The sequence below is a fragment of the Muntiacus reevesi genome, chromosome 1 (genome assembly GCF_963930625.1).
Source record: "Muntiacus reevesi chromosome 1, mMunRee1.1, whole genome shotgun sequence".
In the NCBI taxonomy this organism is placed as follows: domain Eukaryota; kingdom Metazoa; phylum Chordata; class Mammalia; order Artiodactyla; family Cervidae; genus Muntiacus; species Muntiacus reevesi.
The window spans coordinates 64,737,781-64,757,299 of NC_089249.1; the positions used below are offsets into that span (position 1 = coordinate 64,737,781).

The 19,519-nt window shown below is 40.4% G+C and overlaps 1 protein-coding gene across 1 annotated transcript in view; it reads left to right on the forward strand.

The window, feature by feature from the left end:
• MPZL1 (myelin protein zero like 1) overlaps nucleotides 1–19,519 on the forward strand; it is a 79,601-nt gene that overhangs the window by 35,373 nt on the left and 24,709 nt on the right. The window contains exon 2 of the mRNA XM_065946323.1: nucleotides 16,895–17,061. Coding sequence (XP_065802395.1) covers nucleotides 16,895–17,061 — 167 coding nt within the window. The remainder of the gene's footprint in view (nucleotides 1–16,894; nucleotides 17,062–19,519) is intronic.

Sequence of the window (19,519 nt, forward strand, 5' to 3'; positions counted from 1 at the left end):
TCTTTTCGAGTAAGAGAGGTACAGAAAATTACTTCGTCAAAGAGCCACTGAGATACAAAGCAGTAGAATACCAAAAGGGAGAGATTAATGGACCCAGAATTAAACAGTATAGAAAAGGAAACTACTGATTTTTCTGTTACTTAAGGCTAATTTTAGTAACTTATCACCAACTATAGCACCTGAGAGTGTTGTTTTGCACACAGCTTTGTATTGTCAAGCCAAAGGAAGGAGCCAGTCTATTAAAAACATTCTCCAATTCTATTTTATTTCTAATCAAAAATTTTGAATAGCACTATATTGACATAGTTCAGAAGTTTAAAAAGAATGCATAATGGAAAATATTCCTACATCATCTTCCTATATCTCCAGTTCCCTTGCTGAGGAGGCCAATGTTAGTTTTCTAACATTGTATCTTTCCAGCGATGTATTATGGAAATGTGAGTAAATCTGTAAGCAGTAGCATTCCATACACATTGTTCAACAACTTCTTTTTTTTTTTTAAACAACTTCACTGAGATAATGTTTGCCTGCTATGAAATTCACCCTTTAAGAGCATAGAATTCAGTGTTTTGTTTTGTTTTTTTTTAATGATTCACAGAATAGGACAGCCGTCACTACTATCCAGTTTTACAGTACTCATTACCCCCATAATAAAACGCTGTATTCATTAGTGGTCCCTCCCCATTCCCCTCTGTTCCCCAGCCCCCACCGGTCTGCTTCCTGTCTCTATGGGTTTGCGTATTTTGGAAATTTTGTGTAAGTGAGTCACATACTGTGGGGCCTTCTGTATTCAGCTTTCACTTAGCTGTTTTCAAGGTGCATCCATGATACAGCATATATCAATATTTTGTTTCTTTTTATGGCTGAAAAATATCCCATTGTATGGATGTGCCACACTGTCCATTCATCAGTTGATGGGCCTGGTAACCCCATGTTTAACCATCTGAGGAACTGCCAGGCTTGTTTTCCAAAGGGCTGCACTACTTTGCATTCCCACTCTCTGCATTCCCAGCAATGTAGAGTTCTAGTTTCTCCACATTCCCTATCAATACTTGTTATAGTGTTTTTGAATAGCCACAGTAATCAACAGTATGTGAACTGAGAACTTCCAGATATACAGGCTGGATTTAGAAAAGGCAGAGGAACCACAGATCAAATTGCCAGCATCCGTTGGATCACAGAAAAAGCGAGGGAATTCCAGAAAAACATCGACATCTGCTTCATTGGTTACGCTAAAGCCTTTGACAGTGTGGATCACAACAAACTGTGGAAAACTCTTGAAGAGATGGGAATACCATCTCTCACCTTACCTGCCTCCTGAGAAGCAGGTCAAAAAGCAACAGTTAGAACCTGACATGGAAGAACGAACTGGTTCCAAATTGGGAAAGGAGTTCGTCAAGGCTGTGTATTGTCACTGCTTATTTAACTTATTTGCATAGTACATCATGCAAAATGCCAGACTGGATGAAGCTCAAGCTGAAGTGAAGATTGCTGGGAGAAATATCAATATCCTCAGATATGCAGATAACACCACCCTAATGGCGAAAGTGAAGAAGAACTAAAGAGCCTCTTGATGAAGGTGAAGGAGGAGAGTGAAAAAGCTGGCTTAAAACTCAACATTCAAAAATCGAAGATCGTCACATTGTGTATCACATTGTGGTTTCATTTGCCTTTCCCTAATTATTAGTAATGTTTGAGAATCTTTTCATTTGCTTACTGGTCATGTGTATTATGTCTTCTTTTGGAGAAATACCTATTCAAGTTCTTTGCTCATCTTTTAATTAGTTTGTCTTTTTCTTACTGAATTGTAAGGATTACTTGTATATTTTAAATATAAGTCCCTCAACAAATAATTGATTTGAAAATATTTTCTCCCATCCTGTGGGTTCACTTTCTTGATACCTTTGAGGCACAAAGATTTTTAATTATAAGTCCAATTTACCTATTTTTCTTTTGTCACTCATACTTTTATCATACTTAAAAACTATGTTGTCTTATAGTTTTAGTTCTTACATTCAAGTGAGTGATACAATGTGAGTTAATTTTTGTATATGGTGTGTCCACCTTTTGCTTTTTTCTCTTAATATGTCTTGGAGATCATTTCATATCAGCTGTAAAGAACTTCCTCATTCTTATGATATCAGGGTATTTTCCTATATAGATTTATTAAATTTATTTAAACAATCCCCCCATTGATGGACATTTATATAAACATTTGGGTTTGGAAATTATTTCAAAATGTCTTGTGGCTTGAAACATTTCATACTAGCTTCCTCGTATTTGACAGACTTTGTTGTTCTAAGCAGTTCTTACCATTCAGAAGCCTTTGAGTAAATGCCAGTCCTCTGAGGGGAATGATCCCAAGAAATTATTTCAAGAGCTTTCACTCCATTCGATGTTTACAGTGAGTCAGGAGGCAGAAGATTCTCTCAGTTATCAGAAAATATCTGTAAAAATACTTTTGGAGGAACAAAGTGTTCTAACATTTTGTTACACATGTTAAACTGTATTTGTTTACAGATGACTTAGCAGCAAGTGTCCTCCTTTGGCTGTTCTGTGGCATTGTTATCTCTTGTGTATATGAATATAGGTGGGTAATAATCTAAGCTTTGGGCGATTCAGCCAGCCACTCAGTAAGCAATAGGATATCTGGAGATTTTGAAACATGTGGGTCTCTTTTTTAAATAAAGAAGAAGTTTGGGGGAAATCTTGAAATGCTCTCAACACTCTGATAATCTGCAAAGGCTTATCTGGCCATTTGAAGGTAAGCAAAAAGACCAAGAGACAGCTAATATGATAAAGCCCACTCCTTATAGTTCCTGAGCCTTGCTTGTAACACAGTTCCTTTTATTTTTTTTAATTAAAAAAATTGTTATTGAAGAAAAGTTGACTTACAATGTTGTGCTGATCTCTGCTGTACAACAGTGACTCAGTTTTACACATATATGCATTCTTTTTTTATCCCATGAGATTGTATATAGTTTCCTCTGCTATACAGTAGGACCTTGTTTATCCATTCTAAATGTAATAATTTGCATCTGCCAACCTGAAATTCCCAGTCCATCCCTCTCTTTCCCGCTTCCCGCTTGGCAACCATAAGTCTGATCTCAGTATAACACAGTGCTTTATTAAGAGACAATTTCCTCTTATTTTATGCTCCAATCAAATTAGCATGATGTGACAAAAAGTATTTTGGAATTGTTCAAATCCTTTTTCTGTTCTTGATGATAATGGATACCTTCAGTAAGTTACTTACCCTTTCTGGACTAGAGTCTTTTCATCTGTAAAATAAATAGGAATTAGATGAATTTCCAAGCCTGTAATAGATTAGGGCAGTTAATTGGGAGGTGGAATAGGGTATACTGAAGGCAAACTGCAGTCAGCAATACTGACAAGTGATTACTTGATTGGAATGATAATTGTAAGAACATTTTTTAATTTTAATGCACAAAAGTTCAAAAATAATCATGACTGGAGGCAACTGGATAGAGGCAAATAGTCCTACATATCTGAGTGGTCCCAGAGGGTAACACTAAATTATAGTGTTCTTGATGTCCACACAAGTCCTGAGTTACCAAAGAGTTAGCCAAAATTTCATTAAAATAATATATTTATTTTTCATCTTTATTTTGATTTAATTTTAGACTTACAGAAAAGTAGTGAAAGAATGCAAAGAATACCATCTACTGTTCAACCAGACTTCTCAAATGTTAACATTTTATTACATTTTCTTAATCCTTGTATGTGTATCTTTCAACTATGTAGAAACAGCAGAAATGTTGGCACTTTATCCTTTAATACTGTGGAGGGTGGGGGTGCCACCTTTATCCTTAAATACTTTAATGTGTATTTTGTAAAGACTAAGGACCCTGAGGAGTGCATGGCAACCCACTCCAGAATTCCTGCCTGGAGAAGCCCGCAGACAGAGGAGCCTGGGGGGCTACAGTCCTTAGGGTCACGGCACAACTGAAGTGCCTTACTTAGCAGGCATGCACGAAGTCCAGTGGTTAGGACTAGGCACGTTCACTGCATTTTCACAGTGCCTGCCCTATTTCTCCACTGTAAAGGAGCTACTTTTTCCCTCTGATTAATAACTATCTTGTGGAGGAATGCTTCACAACTATGTAAATATTGTTTTTTTGCAAATCTTCACTCACTGTGTTATCTTTTTATGAAGACAGAAGAAAAATAATGCATTTTAGCAAGATTTTCATCAAAATGGTTATGGTGTTAAAAAATAACTTCAAGAAACTGAAACTGGCAACCATATGACAAATATGACTACGTAGCTGCTGCTGCTAAGTCGCTTCAGTCGTGTCCGACTCTGTGCGACCCCATAGACGGCAGCCCACCAGGCTCCCCCATCCCTGGGATTCTCCAGGCAAGAACACTGGAGTGGGTTGCCATTTCCTTCTTCAATGCATGAAAGTGAAAAGTGAAAGTGAAGTCACTCAGTTGTGTCCGACTCTTCGTGACCCCATGAACTGCAGCCCACCAGGCTCCTCTGTCCACAGAATTTTCCAGGCAACAGTACTGGAGTGGGTTGCCATTTCCTTCTCCAATGATTATGTAGAATTCCTTACTATTAATAATTTTTTCAATTAATTTAATTTTTATTTTATTAATATTAATAACTTCAAAGAAATTATATATGTACAATTCTTAGTTTTTAAAAATATCCTTTACATATCTAAATCAATTTGTAGGTTAATAAATATAAAAATAATTTGGTTTCTTAGTAGTATTGTTGCTTTTGAAAGATTTAGAGGAGTCATTCCCAGAAGTTTTTCTACTTTGTCCAGTGTTGGGGGCAGAATGAACAAAACAAAAATTGTTTGAGAAAATATTCTAAGTGCCTTTCCTTTCCTTTTTTTCTGTGTTTCTTCACATCTCTGCCAAGAAGCCCACTTTTACCTTATTGCCCAACGTAAAAATATGCATTGTTGCCCATTTGCTCACAGGATGAGGTTCCAGCTTCTCAGCTTACCCTTCCAACTTTATGATTTTTTTTTTTAATAATTCTCTTTATTTCTGGTCTTGCCTGATGGTCCAGTGGCTGAGACTCTGTGCTCCCAATGCAGGAGGACAGGGTTCAATCCCTGATCGGGGAAGTATATCCCACATGCCACAACTAAGGATTCTACATGCCGCAAATAAGATCTGGTGCAGCCAAATAAATAAACATATATTAAAAGTAAATAAATAAATAAATAATTCTCTCTATTTCTGGTTGCACTGGACCTCCGTTGCTGTGCAAGGGCTTTCTCTGGGTGTGGTGAGTGGAGGCTCCTCTCTGGCTGTTGTGCTCAGGCCTCGTTGCTGTGGCTTGTTGCAGAGTTCAGGCTCTGAAGTGCGGGCTCAGCAGTCGTGGCACCCAGTCTTAGTTGCTCCAAGGCATGTGGCATCTTCCCAGACCAGGAATCGAACCTGTGTCCCCTGCGTTGGCAGGCAGGTTCTTTTCCACTGTGCTTCCAGGAAGTCCCCCCTTTCAGCTATAACATTTTCTTCTACCCTAGCCAAACTAATCTACACAATCCGTTTGGAAACGGTGTCCCGTGCTTTTCTGTCTCTGCAAAGTGCTTTTCCTATCTGTTTTGATTCTTCTCAACATTCCAGATAAAATTCTAATATATTTTCTCTAAAATACTCCCTGACCTCTTCATTTCTTAAACTTCAACTTTAATTAACTACATGTAGTCTATTTGCTACCTTAGGGAGATGCTTTATAGGAACTTTTCTAGGGACAATAAGGTGGTATAAACAGGAAATAAAATACAGATTGGGTAGCCCGTAAGCCTTATTTGGAGGGTTCTTTGTGTCCTCCCTCGTGCTCTGACCCTGCATGCTGTATGCATCTCATATTTGCTGTGTACATTCTTGCGTGTTTGTATATGTGCATAGTATTTAATGAGACTGCATCCCCACAGAACCTAGCACTTATTTGCTATAATAACTCATTTAATTGATGTTATTGTCTTTGTTTTATTTTAACAAAGCCTGCATCTCAACAGGAAAGAGGGCACATATTTTCATTCTTGTCTTGTATTTTACTTCTGTCCAAGGGTAAGCATTTATATTTGAACTCTTTTGGGAGTTGTAAATTGGTACAAATTAATCTGGACTGTTTTGCCAGATTTTTCTAAGAGCCAGAGAGTTTGAGTGGAATTAGATTTCCATTTTAGGGCAACTTGGTTTCTTTCTTTCTTTGTTCAAAGGTACTTATACATTTCATTAACCAAAGCTTCACATTATAGGAATCCTAAAAATGCAACTGTTACCAGTAAACTGTTAAGTTTACTCCTTAAATGTTCCTTGAGAACTTTGTGACCACCAGGAATTGTCTCTGGTGTTGGGCACACACAGGCCAAATAAGATGAGGTTCCTTCTTTCAGAGTCTTGAGTCATAGTGAAGTTCAAGACAATTGCAGGACTCAGTATCAGAAAGCTTTGGCTTCTCACTTGAAAGTGCAGCTTCAGTAGACCGCAGTTGCAGAGGGACATGCAAGAAATATTGAGTAGTGGGGGCAAGAGGTAGTCAGATCAGGGAGATTTTTCCTGAAGTCCTGTTTAGGTGGAGTCAGGATTCTGTAGGATTTCAGAGGTGGCCTCATCCCCAATGGTGCCCAGAAATGTGCCCGCTGCTGGGCATGCTGAAGGAAGCAAGAGCAGGCTGACACAGCTCACCAGCAATCGCCCTCACCAAATACAAAGCAGGAGAAGGAGGAAGCAAGTAAGGGAGCTTTTAAACTGGGTTTTACCAGATCTGAAAGAGACACGTGCACCCCAATGTTCATCGCAGCACTGTTTATAATAGCCAGGACATGGAAGCAACCTAGATGCCCATCAGCAGATGAATGGATAAGGAAGCTGTGGTACATATACACCATGGAATATTACTCAGCCATTAAAAAGAATTCATTTGAATCAGTTCTAATGAGATGGTTGAAACTGGAGCCCATTATACAGAGTGAAGTAAGCCAGAAAAATAAAGAACATTACAGTATACTAACACATATATATGGAATTTAGAAAGATGGTAGTGATAACCCTATATGCAAAACAGAAAAAGAGACACAGAAGTACAGAACAGACTTTTGGACTCTGTGGGAGAAGGCGAGGGTGGGATGTTTTGAAAGAACAGCATGTATATTATCTATGGTGAAACAGATCACCAGCCCAGGTGGGATGCATGAGACAAGTGCTCGGGCCTGGTGGGCTGGGAAGACCCAGAGGAATCGGGTGGAGAGGGAGGTGGGAGGGGGGATCGGGATGGGGAACACATGTAACGCCTGGCTGATTCATGTCAATGTATGACAAAACCCACTGCAATGTTGTGAAGTAATTAGCCTCCAACTAATAAAAATAAATGGAAAAAAAAAGTAAAACAAAATAAATAAATAAACTGGGTTTTAAATTAAAAATTAGCATGGACAAATTTGCATTTAATTCAGAACCTGCCCAAAGAATCACCAGGTAGAAGATCAGTTCTTTCAATACATACCTGTGGTCCTATAAAGGTTAATATTTCCTCCCTCATTTAATTCATTTCCCCCTGTGTGGTTAAAATGTGGTTGGTCTGCTTAGAAAATGAACTTATAGTTGCCGGGGAAGGGATAGTTAGGGAGTTTGGGAAGGTCATGTACACACTGCTATATTCAAAATGGATTGCCAACAAGGACCGATTGTATAGCGCATGGGACTCTGCTCAATGTTATGTGCCAGCCTGAATAGGAGGGGAGTTTCAGGGAGAATGGATACATGTATATGTATGGGTGCATCCCTTCTCTGTTCACCTGAAATTATTGTTAATTTGTTAACAATTGTTAAACATTGTTAATCAGGTGTGCCCCAATACAAAATAAAAAGCTTAAAGTTTACAAAACAAACAAACAAAAATGTGGCTAGTCTGCTTGTCCAGCTTCAGGTTGCTATGGCAGTCAGTAGACCCTGGTTTTATACACGTAAACCTCAATTTCTCAAAAAACAAGCAGATAAGTGTTGTTTCAAGCTCTCATCAACAGACTTCTAGGGGATTTCAGGAACAGTACTTTAGAATTTCCAAATGTTTGATGTACATTTCGTTTGTTTCTGAAGTGTGTATGTGTATGTATGTGTGTGTATATATATATGTATATGAGCTTCCCCGGTGGCGCTAGGGCTTCCTAGAAGGCACTAGTGATAAAGAACCTGCCTGCCAATAGAGGAGACATAAGAGATGTGGGTTCAATCCCTGGTTCAGGAAGATCCCCTGGAGGAGGGTGTGGCAACCCACTTCAGCATTCTTGACTGGAGAACCCCATGGACAGAGGAGCCTGACTGTCTACAATCCATAGGGTCGCAGAGTCAGATATGACTGAAGCAGCTTAGCACACAACATATACACACACACACACATATATATGTGTGCATATATAAATATTATAAAATAATTCTTTTGTTTATTTATTTGGCTGTTCTGAGTCTTAGTTGCAGCATGTGGGGTCTAGTTCCCTGACCAGGGATCAACCCTGGCCCCCTGCATTGGGAGTGCAAAATCTTAGCCATTGAACCACCAGGAAAGTCCTCTAAAGTATGTTCTTAACAATTAAAATAATAATAAGGAATAGCATGCCAGAGATTAAATTACATACATAGTTTGGGGACTTTGGATACTGCCATGCATTCTTCAGAATAAGGCAGGTTTTTGTAATTTCTCTGTATACATTTAAACTTGTGAGTGTACGTTTAGCAGCGCAGTAGAGCATCGCCACATCTTTTGAAAGCTTCAAATCCACGCATGTACATTTATGTGCTTCTGCCTACATTCAATTAAATGCCAGGCTAGGCTTGGCTCATCTGCTTCAGGCATAGTCTTTTTTATTATAGTATCGTAAGCAGAGTCCAACATCTCATTGGTGTGTTGGATAGTGGTTACAAGTTTAGAATCCCCTGTGTGTGTGTTAGTTGCTAAGCCGTGTCTGACTCTCTGTGACCCCATGGACTGTAGCCCCGCAGGCTCCTGTGTCCATGGGATTCTCCAGGCGAGTGTACTGAGGTGGGTTGTCATCTCCTTCTCCAGGGGATCTGCCCTCCCCATGGGGTGAACCTGGGTCTCCTGCACTGCAGGCAGCTTCTTCACCATCTGAGCCGCAGCCACCAGGGAAGCCCCTGAGGGCATTTTAGAAATCATGATGCCTCGGCCACAAATGTACTAATTAAATCAAAATCCCTGGGAGCAGGGGCAGGACATGGGCATCAGCATTTTTCAAATAGACTTTATTTTTCACAGAAAAACTGAGAGGTTGTATCGCCATATACTGGCTTCCCTGGGGGTGCAATGGTAAATAACCCACCAGGGCAGGAGGCGTGGGTTTGATCCCCGAGTTGGCAAGATCCCTGGAGGAGGAAATGACAACCCAATCCAGTATTCTTGCCTGGAAAATTCCACAGACAGAAGAGCCTGGCAGGCCACAGCACATGGGGTCGCAAAGAGTCGGACACAGCTGAGCACATAGCCGTGTACCCATATTCCTTCTGCTTTCCACACGTGCGTAGCCTTCCTCATTATCAACACCCCCACCAGGCTGGTACATTTATTACAGTGGGTGAATCTGCATCGACACGCCATAATCAGTCCACGTCCATCATTTACATTCTTGGTGTTCTACACTTTTGGTATTGTACATTCTGTGGGTTTGGATAAATGTATATAGTAAGTTTTGAGTACTTCTTGTCTGACTTGTATATGAAAACTACCTCTATCTTCACTGTGTATGGGGTTCCCCATGTTTGTTTGTTTGAATAATGTTTGTTGAAAAATGTTTGTTTGAATAATATGAAGACTTTGTTAAAGGTTGATAAACAGCGTAGTGAACAGAGCTAGGCTTTGGATCGGAGGGTTTCACAGTTGCTGAATAAGTCACTTGGGCAAGTTTTTTGCCTCTCTGAGCTTCCATCCAACAGATAACACTCAACAGTGATGTTGGAAAATAATAAATGTACCATAGTTTGGTAATGTTTAACCCATAGTAAGCACTTAAGTGGTGGTTTGCTATTGCTCTTTTTCTTTTTGTCCTATTTTGGAGACAAGGAGTATCCTTCTTGTAATCAACTATAGGCACATACTTTACCATCTTTTGTTTTGCTGTCCTTATAATATTTTGTATTAGGCTTTTCTGGCTTAGATTACATTTTGGCTCAAATATCTTCTAATATACTGTAAGCCTTCTAATAATATGAATTTGAGAGCTTGGAAATATAGATTTACAGAACAGTGGCCTTTTGCTTGGTCTTTTGCCATTTCAGCAGTTGGGAAATGCAAAGCATGTGAGAGTGTTCCTCTGTTATCCATGGATGTGCCTCCAGAGCTTACAACATGTTTTTTATGCTGAGCATTTAGTCCACTATACTCTGTCAGAAGTAAAATGATCTGATTTCTTCCCCAAAGTATCTTATTTTCATTTTCTTGCGAAAAACTGAGAAATGTTTTGACAATTTTGGACACATGTTTGGACACAGATGACACAATTCAGGTTGACTACAAGTGTGGCATTTGTGTTGACTGCTTGATTGGAGACTTTGGACTTTAGTGGAAACCGCTCTGTCTCTAAGCCATTCTGGGTACATCCCCACAGCCAGGCCTGGTGCCTCTGCCACTGTATTATAGATGTTTGTTCATTTGTCTCCACACAACTGTCAGTCCACTAAGGGCAGAAGCCAAGTCCTAGCATGGTTGAAAGAATAATGGTTGATTGAAAGAAGGAAAGCTGTAGCAGGAAAGAAAGATGAACAGTGCATACATAGTGGAGGGCAAGCAAGAAATGCCAGGGCTTTAAGGAGTCAAATGATCAGTGCAATGACTGGTCTGATTCAGGACCTTTTGAATCTCTCATTTGAGAAACAGAAAGGTCTTTGTTGGTGTAAAAAGGTTAAGGGTAGAGATGTGGCCAGTTAGCCATCAATCATGAGTGGAAGGAATCAACTCAGAGGAATCTGGTAATCCGGTGTGTTAGTAATAGTACATAACCTTTTTTTTTTTTTTAATTGAACATTTCAAAAGATGAGTTGCCTTTGGGATTTTCTCATCTAAGTAGGAAGGTGACTCTTGTAGGAAACCTGTCTGTCTACACTTCCTCTAAGATGATGTCAGCCTCCAAACTTGACCCTGAGGAATCTCTGGAGTTTTGTGTTGGGCATTATGCTGAAGCCATTGTTTGTGAAGCAAGTATAATTTTTTATGGCTGAGCTCAAATGAGTTGAGTTTGGTCTCTTTGATTCATTTCTTTCTTTCATTCATTCATTCTCCCCCTCACCGTTCAGACAGACAGTGGAGCGCACAAAGGTGGCCCTGCCCTGGTTCCCGGCAGCTGGCCCCTCCTGTGGAGGGTGGGGGCGCCTTGCTGGGAAAGGCAGGATGTAAAGGGGCGCATGGTGAGTGAGGCCTGGGGGGCAGACATGGGAGGAAGTCACTTTTGTTTAGATTGTGGCCTGAGGTATAATTTCATGTTCCTAACAAAGAGCTCAACTTATTAATACTTATGGCTCCTTGAATGGAGTATATTTTTGTAGCCTCTCCTCACTCTGTGCCATCAAGCTGAGGCAGACCCAGAATAGCTGTGATGCGTGGCAGAAAGCCACCCCCGTTGGCCGCAGAGGCCTTTAACTTGGCACCGGCCTTGTTTCTGCCGACACACAAGGTCCATTGACTTCCCTTCATCCACCCTGGGAGTCACCACCACACTGGGAGAGCGCCATGAGCTGGATGCTTTCACTGGAGCCTAAAAAATACCTATGTAATATCTTATTCAGACTGGGAGTCTGCAGTGACATGGGATGATGTGGATTAGAACAATAGTTTCTCTACATCTCCGTGTTCTTTATATTTGCATTCTTTAACCATTTTAACTAGCCCCTTAAAACTCTCTTCTATGAATAATTTTACTATGTACTTCCATAATACTCCTAGTCACTTAAAAAAAAAAAAAAAGGCTGGACAAAGCAAACCATTTCCAATTGTTTAAGAATCCAGTGCATTCTTCCCTGGCTTGGGCTTCATGGAATGTAGTCTGAGAAAGAGATCTATGTTTTCCTTTCTCTTTCCCCACACAGGAGAAACTTTCTAACAGGTTCATCAGAGCTGATCAGAAACTGCTGTAAGCACTCTGGGATTCTTTGATGTGCATGTAACCACACGCAGTGTAAATCTCTGCTGAAACTTCTCCCTGAGATCAGCTGTGCAGCATACCTTATTCATAGCAGTTCTTTTGGCTGATTGCCCTTCTTCATTTTCATGCATCATGACTTCCTGTCTCCTCGTCCGTAATATTCTCTGTCCTGGGGGCTCATCGCTGGCAGAGGCATGGCCAGGCTATGGGGTGACTGCTCAGCATGTTTGGGGGGAAGTGCAGGAGATGAGATGAAGTCTGAGAGGTGGCCGGGGTTAGCTTACACTGGGCTCTATGAGCCACTGTGAGTGCTCAGACCTGATCCTGGCTGATGTGGGGAGTCCTTGGGGCGTGTTGTGTAGAGTGATAAGATCAGAGAGGTCAAGATCTCTCTCACCCTCCATGTATTGACTGTAGTTAAGTGGCTGAGGGTGGAAGAGAGAACCAGCTTAGGAAGTCACAGAAATAACCCAAGTGAAAGATGATGGTGGAATGGACCGAGATGGTAGCACTGGAAGAGCATGCAGAGATCCATTTCTAGATATATTTTTAGTGGAGACACATTTTGTGATGGCTTAGAGGTAAATTGTGAGAAAGAAAGGTGTCCAGAGTTTTGACCTCAGCCACTGGAAGGCTGGAGTTGTCACTTACTAAAGTGGAGGGCAGATTTAGAGGTGGGAATCATCTTTACATTGTTAAATTTAAGACGCCAGTTAGATTCAAGTGATATTGTTGGGTTAACACTTGCATATGTATGTTTGTGTGTGTGTGTGTTTGTGTACACGGGAGTCATCGGCATTTAAGAGATATTTAAAGCCCTGAAACTGGATGAGGTCACCAAGAGAATGACTGGACAAGAGGTCAGAGGGGTGAGGGACTTCCCTGGTGGTCCAGTGATTAAGAACCCGCCTTTCAGCGCAGGGGACATGGGGTCGAGCCCTGGACGGGAACTGCAGATCCACATGTCACAGGGCAACTAAGCCTGCGTGCTGCAACTGCTGAGCTCTCCAGCCCAAGCTCTGCAATAACAGAAGCCCCCTTGCACTACAACAAAGACCCAGTGCAGCCAAAATAAAACAATTTTTAAAAGTTCAGAGGGATGATCTGGGAGTGTCTAGCATATAGAGGTCAGGGGACTAGAAAAGGAGGAGCTAATGAGATGAGAGAATCAAAAGGGATGAGATACTGATACCAAATTGGGGGGAAAAATTGTTCCAAGGAGGGAGTGATCAACTGTATCTAATGTAGTTCAGTCAATAAGATGAGATTTGAAAATTAACTGTCAATTTAGCCACATGGAAGTCACTGGATTTCTTAACAAGAACCGTTTTAGTGGAGTGCTGGGGATGAAAGCCTGAACAGAGTTTATTCAAGAAATTGGGAGGAGGGAGACTGGGCACAGTGACTGTGGACAATTATTTTAAGATTTGTAGGTTAAAGGAGGGCAAAAAGATCTTACCTGGGGGGCAATGCAGGGTCAAGATTTTTTTTCACTAAAGTATATAGTGTATATAGAATAATAAATTTATATAAATGTATATAGTTCTATGACTGATGACAGTAACTCTAGAGAATGAAAAATTCAGGAGAAAAAGTGAGGGTTGCTAGACTAGTGTCTCTAGGTGGCTGAGAGAAGAGGAGGCACAGTGGAGACGGGTACACACATTTCCTGCGAGGAAGGACAGGCCACAAATGCAGAGGGAGGGTAGGATATGGCTGGGGACACAGCGAAGTTCTCTTCCGACTATTTTCTCACGGAAACAGGAAGCACGGTCATTAGCCGAGCAGAAGCAGGGGGAGTCCACAGTTGAGGTTAAAGAGAAGGTGTAAAGTAGTCATTTAGGAAAGTGGGTCCTTGACGGAGAGGGGGATGTGGGAGGATTGCTTGGCACCATCAAGTGTCCTGTTTGAAGTTAGTGGTCAGGGATTTAAGGGGAAGCCCAGTCAGTGGGATCGTGTGCTTTTCCGTCTATGATCAGCTGCTCTGGTAGAGATGCAGAATGGATGAGACTGTAAAACAGTTGCAGGACTGATGGATTCTGGGTTTTAATGTGGCTGAAGGATCCAATAAAAGCAGGGTTTTGGAGGAAATGTTCTGGAAAGATCAGAGGTGGTCAGTCAGAGGGCAGAGAGCCTCAAATACGATTGTGGAGGGGGCATCGGTATTGATGATAGGATCTGGGGCAGCAGTTCTCAACCAGGAGCAATTTACCCCTGAGTAGGGGAAATCTGTGGTTGTCTGAAGACATTGTTGGTTGTCACAACTGGAAGGGGAGAAGACACTTCAGACACCTCGTAGAGGTCAGGGGTGCTGCTAAACATCCATGAGCAGGAGAGCCTCCATCCACAGCAAAGACTAATGTGGCCTGATTGTCAGTAGTGGCACGGCGGAGAAGCCCCATCCAGGCTGATTATGGGAACTAGTAGCTGAGATAAGTCTGAGGACAAGATTATTGGAAAAAAGAAGATAAGGAGTAAGCCCATGGCGGATTCATATCAGTGTATGGCAAGACCACTATAATATTGTAAAGTAATTAGACTCCAACTAAAATAAATAAATTTTTAAAAAAGAAGAAGATAAGAAGACCAGGGTTTTGGAAATTTCTTCCTATGACTAATGGAATCTCAAAGAATTACAAAAGGAGAAGAGAAAGAGAGTCAGGGATAAGAGGAGGCTAACTAGCTATGTATGAAGTTATTTTATTTTTCTGCAACTAGCTGATTGGTTGGAGTTGGAATTGATTTTCCTGACTCTAAAAACTACATGTCCAAATTAGCCAGAGTGATGATATGTTGTTTTTAAAAGTCACTTGTTTTTTAACCAGTTTTGGCATAATTGTCTGTCTTAAATAGATTGTCTAAAAACCCATTTAGGGATTTGGTTGGTCATTTTGGTCTTACATGACTGTAAACTTGGGCACTTGGCCTAGTTCCATCTTTAAATAACTTCTCAGGGTGACAGTTCTTGCAACTAGACCTTGTAGCAGGGATCTTGTTTGGGAAAATCATTGAGAAACTTATTTATTGATTTTAAAGACTGTGACTTTCCTTGCAGTGCTTCTCACAGTGGAGAAAACTATCCAAAGTCACTCAGAGTAAACCAGGGCCATGAACCAGCGCTGCTTCCTGGGGGCAGTCACAGCGCCCAGCCTCGGGCTCTGCTTCGCTTTGAGCTCCCGCGCCCGGGGCCGCTCCTCTGCTGCCCACGGAAGCAAGGGGTGCCTTTTGTTTGCTTCTTGCTTAAAAGAAGTTCTTGTTTTGAGGTTTGGACCACGAATAATAATCTGTTGTTCTCTATAATAATAATCCACCCTCTTTAGCAGAAAAAAATCTACTTGATTCAGTGTGGCTATCGGTTTATTTAGAAGAATGGCCAAAAGTGCCCATTGTGTCCTGAGAATAAACATTTGGAAGATAGTTTGGGGGATTGGGGGAGTACTCTGGCTCTTCTTGGCCTGGAGTCATAAAGACCTCAGGAAGAAAAAATTCTGAAAATGACCATCAGTCCTGTGTGACAATACCCTTCCTTATTCTACTCATCTGTTACATTCTAAGAATAATTGGAACACTGTAGATAGGGATTCTCTCCCAAGTATTTCTTCAAAAAATATCTTATTTTGAAAATGTGTGTTTTTACTTTTTTCTGCATTAGCTCTGTTTCCACTTTTAGACCAAATTAGTTTCTTTCTTATCTTCATTTAGTCCATGAAAGAGTTTCTTTTTGGGTGAAGATTATTTTATCTTAGCAACAGTCCTTAATAATTCCCGCAGTTGCCTCTGATTGTCGATCTTGAAATGATAGACATTTTGATGACTACTTCCTGGGCTTAGGCTAACTGAAGAATTCAGTGAGTCAAGGAATATGTGACCCGGTGTGGTTATTATTTCTTGAGTACACATGTTCTCTGGGTAAGATTTCATTAATGAACACAAGATATGGTATTCGTTTTTTCCCCCTTAAATATAGGAAAAGAGTGTGTTAAATAATGAACATGGCTTTAAAATATAGTGATCTCTTACCTAGAACAGTTTAAATTGGTTTAAATATGGAAGATGAGAAAAGATCAACCTGATATAAATTGAAATGTATGAGGTGACTATAAGAACCATTTAAAGAATTAAAAATATGGCCTCCACATCATTAAAAACAGAGCATCAGAGAAGCGTGATGAGATGTCCTTCAGTAGATGGACTGATAAACTGAAGCACAAAGGATATTGTTCAGCAATAAAATGAAGTCATGTCATGAAATGATATGAAGGAAGCTTAAATGAGAGAAGCCAATCTGAAAAGGCTACATTAACGATATGATTCCAGCTATAGAATATTCTGGATGTTAGTGATGCACTAATGCAACGTGTTAACAATAGAGAAAACTGGAACTTGGGGGAAGCAAGGGGGAATATATGGGAGCTCGCTGTTTTGTTTTTTTTTTTTGCCTGAAGCTCAGAGTCTTAACCTCTGGACCGCCAGGGAAGTCCCAGGAACTACCACTCTCTGCAAACCTCAAACTGCTCTGAAAATTAAAGTCTGTTAATTCAAAAGAAAACATACATACTAGGTAGAACTGAGCTAGTAAAAATGTCTTCTTACTAAAAAACAAAAATCCAAGACTCTAATATACAGTGGTGGTGTATTACTGTATACAGTTTACAATGTTCTTTTATCTTTTCTTTGTCCTCAGAAAAATATGCACAGTGGTATTCATGCTAAATCCTACTCCTAAACTTTCCTTGTTCCTCTCTCTCCAGTGACATATGGTGTATCAGCCTTGGAGGTGTATACACCAAAAGAAATCTTCGTGGCAAATGGGACACAAGGGAAGCTGACATGCAAGTTCAAGTCTACTAACACAACTGGCACGCTGACCTCAGTCTCCTGGAGTTTCCAGCCAGAGGGGACTGACACCACAGTGTCGGTAGGAATGCTTATTTGATCTCTACTGGTCCTATCTCATGGTGTTCTTTTTATTTTTTTAATTAGACGATAGTTAGAGGATATTATGGATATATAAAGGATATATACATTATCCTCTAATTAAATGATAATTAGAGGATATTATTTTTGAGTAAACTCTGGGAGTTGGTGATGGACAAAGAGGCCTGGGGTGCTGTGATTCATGGGGTTGCAAAGAGTTGGACACGACTGAGCGACTGAGCTGAACTGAATGATGGTTTTTGCCATACATCAACATGAATCCATATGAGGTATACATATGGCCCCTCCCTTTTGAAAGCCCCCACCTCCCTCCCCTTCCCACCCCATTAGGTTGTCACAGAGCACTGGTTTTGGGTTCTCTGCGTCATACATCAAATTACCAGGGGCTATCTACTTTACTTATGGTAATGTATATGATTCAGTGCTATTCTCTCAAATCATCCTGCTTTCTTCTCCCACTGTGTCCAAAAGTCTGTTCTTTATGTTTGTGTCTCCTTTGCTGCCCTGCATATTGGATCATCAGTACTATCCTTTTAGATTCCATATATATGTGTTAATATACAATATTTGTCTTTCTCTTTCTGACTTATTTCACTCTGTATAATAGGCTCTAGGTTCATCCACCTCATTAGAACTGACTCAAATGCATTCTTTTTTTAGCTGAGTAATATTCCATTATGTATATGTACCACAATTTCCTAATCCATTCATCTTTCAATGGATATCTAGTTTGCTTCCATGTCCTAGCTATTGTAAATAGTGCTGCAATGAACACTGCGGTGCATGTATCTTTTTCAATTCTGGTTTCCTTAGGGCATACACCCAGTAGTGGGATTGCTGGGTCGTATGATAATTTCATTCTTAGTTTTTAAGGAATCTCCATACTGCTTTCCATAGTAGCTGTATCAATTTGCATTCCTACCAACAGTGTTAAGAGGATTCCCTTTTATCCACATCCTCTCCAGCATTTATTGTTTGTAGACTTTTTGACGATGGCCATACTGACTCATATCACGATGGCCTCATGAGATTCTTTACTTCTCTAGTGTGATTAATGCTGCATTCTTCTGATTGGGCACTTGCAAAATAAGTCGGTGAGACTTCAAGGCCCTTTTCTTGCCTCAGACTCTCCAGGAAAAAAAAAAGTAAGTTCAGCATCTCTTAAATGCAACTTTTTATCTATATTGTTACCAATATTAATATCTCTATCATCTATCTCTATCATCTATCTAATGGGTTGGGATATATGCCTGATTTCCAAATCTTTGAGTGGACTTGTGTCCCTCAGGATGTATAAAAAGGGAGACCCTTGGGTCCTGTGCCTTAGAAGGAAGGAAAGATGAGGTAAAGTCAGAGATTACAGATTTAGTTAACTTCCTCCTAGGGTCCAGTTAGGTATGATTCTTGGTAAAACAGAGTCCTAGAGTGAGTGAGAGCAGGAATCCATACAAATATAACATGGGAAAACAAAGCCAGAGGCATTCTGTTGCTTCCCGTAAACATGTTATTAATGTGGAAAATGTATCCTATAGGTGCAAAATTAAACACACAGATCTACCCAGCAGAGTTCAAAGAATTGTTTAAATTTGTGATCATTTCCCACTGATATCTTTTGCCAGACTAGAAGTGAGGGACATAATCTATAGAAAGTAAAGCATCAAAAAAAAAAAAAAAAAAAGTAAAGCATCATCAGGAAGACACCCAGATGCTCTTTCCTTTGAAGAGCAGCTCTACTTATGCTCAAAACATCCTTGTCATATGGATCATGCATGTTTACATACCCTAAGCCTTAATATTAAAAGCATGCTGGGAACTTTCCCAGTGGTCCAGTGGTTAAGAATCTGCCTTCCAATGCAGGGGATGAGGGTTGGGTCCCTGGTTGAAGAACTAAGATCCTACATGCCTCGGGACAACTAAACCTGCGTGCTGCCACTATATACACCACATGTAGTTGGCACCAGAGTCCATGTGCCACAACAAAGACCCAGTGCAGCCAAAAAAATAGAAGGAGATTCTGTATTTCTGGTCAATACTATATTTTAGCTAGTTTATACTTACATACCAATCTGATTATAGTTAATTCCAGAATGTTCAGTTACTGATACAGGATACTTTAACCCCCAGATTTTGGTGCACAGTTAATAAGATGAGTAGGATGCTCTTCATTTTTATAGATTTTCAAGAGAAGTAAAATCAAGCTCAAAATACCAAAGATGGCTTTTCTGGTTCATGGAATTAGGGTCCCTCTGTCTAAAACTGAGCTTATCTTTTCCAAGCTATATTCCCTTCTCTGCTAGTTATTTTTGGATATTTATTTTCTTCTAGGGACCTGATTTTTTGTTTTTTTTTAATTTTGTGTTTTGTTGGTGGGGTTTTGGTCCTTCCCTCCCCCATCCACAGCTTCTTCCCTTCCACTGCTCACACTCAACCAAGAAATA